General features: G+C 34.7%; 1 protein-coding gene across 1 annotated transcript in view; it reads right to left on the bottom strand.

Moving 5' to 3' along the window:
• Positions 1-6,102, bottom strand: part of LOC105454351 (trimethylguanosine synthase) — a 6,541-nt gene extending 439 nt beyond the window's left edge. The window contains exons 1-8 of the mRNA XM_011696913.1: positions 5,826-6,102; positions 4,816-4,951; positions 4,411-4,708; positions 2,816-4,301; positions 2,421-2,655; positions 733-1,015; positions 519-650; positions 146-444 (exon numbers count right to left, since the gene is read on the bottom strand). Of these exons, the coding sequence (XP_011695215.1) occupies positions 146-444; positions 519-650; positions 733-1,015; positions 2,421-2,655; positions 2,816-4,301; positions 4,411-4,708; positions 4,816-4,951; positions 5,826-5,932 (2,976 nt within the window). The 5' untranslated portion in view covers positions 5,933-6,102. The remainder of the gene's footprint in view (positions 1-145; positions 445-518; positions 651-732; positions 1,016-2,420; positions 2,656-2,815; positions 4,302-4,410; positions 4,709-4,815; positions 4,952-5,825) is intronic.
• Positions 6,103-6,323: the final 221 nt, after the last annotated feature.

Genomic DNA, 6,323 nt, shown 5'->3' with positions numbered 1-6,323 from the left:
AGAGAGAGAGAGAGAGAGAGAGATCTATATATATATATATATATATATATATATATATATAATATACAGTATATTAATTGTAACAAATTGCAATTTAATTTCTTAAATATTACAATAATTTAAATATTGTAAGAATATTGTTTACCTGCAGAGGGTCTGAATTTCTAGGAAGATAATAGGCCACATGTTGCGTGATTCTTCTTGCTGCTTCAAATATCCTTCTTCCACCAACGGGAGGCATAATACTTTCGAGATCAAATACTTTTCTCTTTATGTAGTCAGGTCCGCCCCACGGCGGACTCAAAAACACGACATCGGCAACCAACTGTGGTGCTAATTGCATGAAATCTCCAGTAATAAATTCTATCCTATCGTCCACACCATAAATTCCTGCATTATGCCGAGCAATCTTAATTTTATTAGGATCAATGTCTATGGCAATCACTGCAAAATACAATCAGTTAAATGTACATTTTGTCCAATAGATAAAAGTATTTTGTACAACAGATTAGACATACCTCTTTCACATGTAAATGCAAACTGAATAGTGTTGCTGCCTGCGCCACAAAATGCATCAATAATTGTGTCACACCTACATCTCTCTGCTATATCCTTAGCTATTTCTTCCGGTGTCACAGAAAACCAACTCTCTGCAAGAGATATACAGATTATCACTTTACACATGTATAAAATCTATCATTTTGAGAAATACACGGGAACACATATACATACCTCGATCCAACTTGATACCATCTTCATATCTGCTGAAAAGGCCAAATCGTTTGATGTAATACTTCCACAGCCTATAATCGTTGGCTATCTCCCTCGGAAGGATTTTATTTAACCTCTTAAATTGCTTCCTTCTCTTCTTTCTTTGCATCATCTTTACACTATCTTCATCATCGGAACTTGACGTGAATGCAGCTTGTGCCTTTGCGTAGGAACCTTTGTCATTAGACTGTGCATCGGTTTCCGCCGAAATCGATGCTGGATTGCACGACAAATACTTGTTTGTCTATAATCGGAAAACAACGATACGTTAAAAATCTGACGATCGAAAGAACGACACGGATCCACAGTGGTGCTGCGTTCAAAAACGTCATTCGGTCGGCCTCGTGTATACTGTATAATTTTAATAATTTTATCCTCGTTCGATGGATATTCGAAGAATAAGAAGGATAAAGTGATACACGGGGATACACTCGGATAACGTTTTTGAACGCAACTCGGATGACACGACCTACGCTTTTTCTTTTCTTTCCTTTTCGCTTCCCTACAAACCCACACGTGTAGACGCATGTGGAAACGAGAATGATTTAGTCCCGAAACACAAGTGTTGTAAGCCTTAAGCCGTAAGAATGAACCAATTGCTATTGAATTTGAAGAGAATAATGGATTATGATTGGTTAATTTCTTACGGCTTACGGCTTATTATATCTATTGTGTTTCGGGACTTAAGCTAGTATTTCAATTCGTCGTACGAGGAATTTTTCTAGCGTGCTAATTGGCTACAAGATAGAGAAGTTCTCGAGTTTTTAAAAATCCTTTATTTTGTAACCAATCGATACGCTTGAAAAATTTGCTTTAGCAGAAGACGGCATACGAAATATTAACCTCACAATATGAGTCATATCCAAATATTAACCTCACAATATGAGACAATGCAACTGTTCTTTATACATGCACTATGTTGCACTTCTGCACTTTCTGCACAAGGGAAATAGGCGCACAATTAGACATTGGAAAGAAAGATGAAAAATGCAAAAGTTTGATAGCTAAAATAAGTAAAATATATTAATTCTATAATAACTCTATAATTCTATAATAACTAAAATATTTTCGATAGTAATTATAAAGAACAAATCAAATATTAGAATAATAAAGGTTTTTATATGCAATGCTTTTAGTTGTAAGTTGTATAATTACAGAACTATAAAGTTCGATTCGTTTACAAATAAACTTTTTGTACTGTTTATTATTATTTTTCCTCTTGCTTTCCTAATAATTTTATGTATCTATTTTATTTAAAATACAAAAATTATAACTGTAGCTACAAAAAACATGTCAACATTTTTTTAATTTTTTGAGAAAAACACATTAATAATTATTTCTTTTTTTAATTAACAATAGATTTTTTAAATATGTTTTATCTCTTTTATCCTTCTTTGTCTAACATTTAACATATATTCAATTTTAAAAGTAAAAATTATAGAATTAGCTACAAAAAACACAAATCTGATTACTTGAATATAAAATCAAACTAAATATTTATGAAACTATAGGGCGCATCATCTCTCTTTCTGTTTTGACACACACGCAGTAATGCAATTCGAAATTTAAGTATTTAAAAATAAACAACAAAGAACTAAAAACTTATTTTATATGAAAGCAACAAATCTAATATATTAAGTAAATGTTACCTTTGTATATTTGATGATCGTTTCCGCATCAAGAGTATTTTTATATTTAGTTTTCCGTTTATGTTCTGCCATCAATTGAAAACTTTGCCGTCTGATATTGCGTTTCCGATAAACAACTTCGCCTTGCAATTTTCTTTGGCTTTCATTCTCAATAAAGTTGGCATAACCCATTAATGAAAAGGCCTTTTTCACGGTTTCTAAACCATCTTCACTATCGTTACAATTAGCCTCGTGACTAAATAAAAAAAAAGAAAATAAGAATAAGAAATTTTATTCATACACTATACTTGTACTTTGATTAACTTTGAGTACTACAACAGAAGGTCATCTAATTAATGACGAGCAAATGATAATCGTTGCTAATACTATATCATTATTATTATTATACTATTTACCTTTGTCCGTAAATTTCTTGAACCTCTTCGTGAAATTCATCCCCTCCATCAGAAGACTTTTGTTGATGACTATTGTTAAAATTGCTACTGGAAGCCATTATTTCCATTTTGGTTTCAGTAACCATCGAATCTTGAGCCTGTTGCTGCTCTTCGTGCATTTCTTCTTCCTTAACAACGTCAGTCGGTTTATCCTCTTCCATCTTTATCGTTAAGTTCTTCATAAGCATGCCCACTGAATCCATAATCAACCTCTGCGTCCTCAGCTTGGATTTTGAATTCGTGTTGTTCTTCCGTGAGTTTCTATTTCCGGAATTTACTTTACTTGGTGTAGTTAAATCAATTTCTACGAGATCCATGCTCTCGTCTCTTTGATCTTCACAGGTGTCAATCTTTAAAAACTCTTCGTTTTTATCCTCTTGATACTGTAGCTTCGCTGCTTCCTCGTTTTGTTGAAGTATAATGGAATCACGTGGTTCGTTCAACGAATCATCACATGGTTCATTCAACGTGTTAAAATACAATTGATTATAATCTATATTGTGCTCCTTTTTATAATTTTCTATGAATAATTCGTACTGTTTTTGATATTGTGTTTCAAAATTCTCCTTCCATAATTGCTGCCAATATTTGTCGTTGTCTTCTACTGAAAATTCGTTTTCTTGATCGGAACTACTAGTCATGCTGCTTTCTATGGAGCTTGTAACGGAAGTGACGAGACTAGACGAATGAACAGAATTGGAATCACAACTCGAACTAGTTAACGTCATTTTGGTAACGTTAGTCATGGAATCGGAAGTTGCATTCGTTTTCGTTATCGAACCATTAACGGAGTCGCATCTCATTAATAGCCTTTCATCTTCTGCATTAGAAGGGTGATTATAATTTTCTTCTATGCTAAGTGGGCTTAACGGATTCCAACCGTCGCCGTCTTCCGGCGAGATCTCGAAATTAAGAATTTTCTTTCTATTTTCGTCTGCATCTTTATCATTTATTTCTTGTCTGCTTACTTGCTCGAATGAGAAGCTAGTATTCGAAGAAGATATTGCTGCTGGCTTTAGTTCACTGTCACTCGAATAACTCTTATTGAAAATTCCTGCAAAGTTAGAACGTACAAGTTCGCAATTCTTGTGCGCTTGCGATGGGAAACACGTATTTTGCTCAAAATATCTTTCTATCGCTACTTCATTAATCTCTGCATCCTGTGGCTTTTCGTCTTCCGTTGTGCGCACATTATTTTGAAAATAATCAGGATTGATGTAATCCGCATATTTTCCGATCCAGGATGCCCAGATTAATTGCTCTCCGTGTTTAGCCCAAAACTTGTCCCACGCTATGTCCATTGCACTCTTATTACTGCCATAATCTACAGAATAGGGATAAGCGTAAGTGTTATAATCATATTGTGTAATGAGATCTTTGTTGTGTCCTTCAGTATTTAATATAGCGGTACTGTCTGATAAATTCTGTACCACTGGTTCCTTGTCACCTAATGAAAAAATAAAAAAAATAAAAATGTAAAATCACCATCTGTCTACACATTAAAATTCGGAATGAATTAAGACGATCTCTCTGAGACCTTTAATAACGACAATTACCTGATACATGTTTATACTCAGTTAACATATCAACATTTTCGCAACTGTTTTCAACTTCAGTTTCTATAGTTTGGAAAGTTTTTCCATAGGATGCTACGAGATTCTGTATACTTTTTGCCTCATGCTGATCGTGATATTCAGATAAATCTGCACCAGAATCTGACTGGTGCAGACCTAATTTCTGGGTTAAGGAATGTGCAGTGGGCCAATGAGCCGAATCGCGTACGGAATCATGTTCGTCCGTAGAATAATTGTTATCTGTGTGAGAAGCACTGCAATAACAGCTTACTGGTTCTTCCTGTATTAAAGAACAAATGAGTAATTTAATGGCGTAAAAATAATAGACCGTCAACTAGCTATATACTTCATATAAAAATTGTTAGAAATGATATAAACATGTCGTACATCGTGCTTTTCTATGGATTGTGTCTCTACTCCAGATCCCTTGGAAAGATCCAGCATCTCTCCCACATAATCCCCATCGGCATCTTCCCCTTCGCTGGCATCTTCTGAAGCTAAGACAGTATAAACCTCAGGATTCCTAGAAAGAATAAGGTATAGAAGCACAAGTCTCATAATTCTAAACAACACAAAACACACAACATTAATTCTTAAAAGACATAAAAACATTAATTTCTAAGCGTGTATAAAAATTCACAAACAAAAACAAAAATTTTATTCTACTCTAAACTTAGGTTTCAAACTTAACTTTCTCATATTATTTGATTCTATATCAATCAACTTCATTCTGTTAACAAACATCAGATCAGATTATTATTTTGTTTTTATTCACAAGAATTATAAATTGATACAAATGATTAATAAGAGTATCTGTTTCCAAAGTTCCTGTTAAACTGCCATCTTTTCATATCATTCAAATAAAAATAAGCTGTGTAATTAAAATTTCTACATTTTGTAAGTCTGTTTTCTAACGAGTTCAAAATCTCGATAAATCAGCGACCATATGCTGTATTATAGAGGAAAAAGGGTTTATAAGAAAATATAAGTAATCACTGCTAAATTACACCTAAAAAAATCATTCCGGTAAGAGTTAGTGCCTTCCACGAGATTATATTTCTATATACATACACATATGTGTATATACTTGATGCCAGATGCTACTGTCTTCTTAATTAGAAAACTGGTGTTTTATTGATTTAGGAATTTAAATTATTTTTCAAGTAAAACGACGAAATGACGAAAAATTTGTAGTTTACCAAACAAAATTCATCGCGACCCACTCGCGATGGACGAGTGGGTGTCAAGGTTAAATCATGCTTAATACCGACGCTGATCAATAAGCGCGTTAATTCTTTATAACGTTTCGCATGCCTGACGAATGCGATATATACTGGACATTTCATTCTCGCGACACCGTGGAAATGAAACGGAAGAGTGCGACTGGGTGCACTTACCGGATAAATATTCGGCTACAAAGACAGTAAATGTAATCATCGGGATCGGTGGACTCCCGATCCGCGATGTAGATCTCGGCAAGGGGCTCCCAAAAATTGTCGCCCATCCCGGAGGCGAGATCTTTTCTACCACGTAATTGTCGTCGATCGTCACAAATGCGACATGCCTCACGCCCGAATTTCACGACTGCCGCCGCGCAAAAACAATCCGCCAGTCTGCTTGACGATGCAGCATCGCCAAGGAAGTTGATCGGCCCCTGGTAGGCCTGCCAAAGTTGGAGTACGTTCGTACATACATATATGTGTAAGGTTTGTTCTTTGTGGCTAAATTAGGGTACATACATACGTATGTACAATTGCCCCACCGACGAGATTACTCTTAAGCCCGTATCAGACTAAAGATTGAGATTGAGATTGAATTGGGATTTAACCAATTAGAAGAAAGAAAACCAATCTCAAATTTAGTGAACTTTGTTTTAATTGGTCAAATTCCATTAC

Source organism: Wasmannia auropunctata, unplaced genomic scaffold, assembly GCF_000956235.1.
Source record: "Wasmannia auropunctata unplaced genomic scaffold, wasmannia.A_1.0 LD335986.1, whole genome shotgun sequence".
In the NCBI taxonomy this organism is placed as follows: Eukaryota; Metazoa; Arthropoda; class Insecta; order Hymenoptera; family Formicidae; genus Wasmannia; species Wasmannia auropunctata.
The sequence above is the reverse complement of the archived record's forward strand: the minus strand, read 5'-3'. Positions and strand labels throughout refer to the sequence as shown.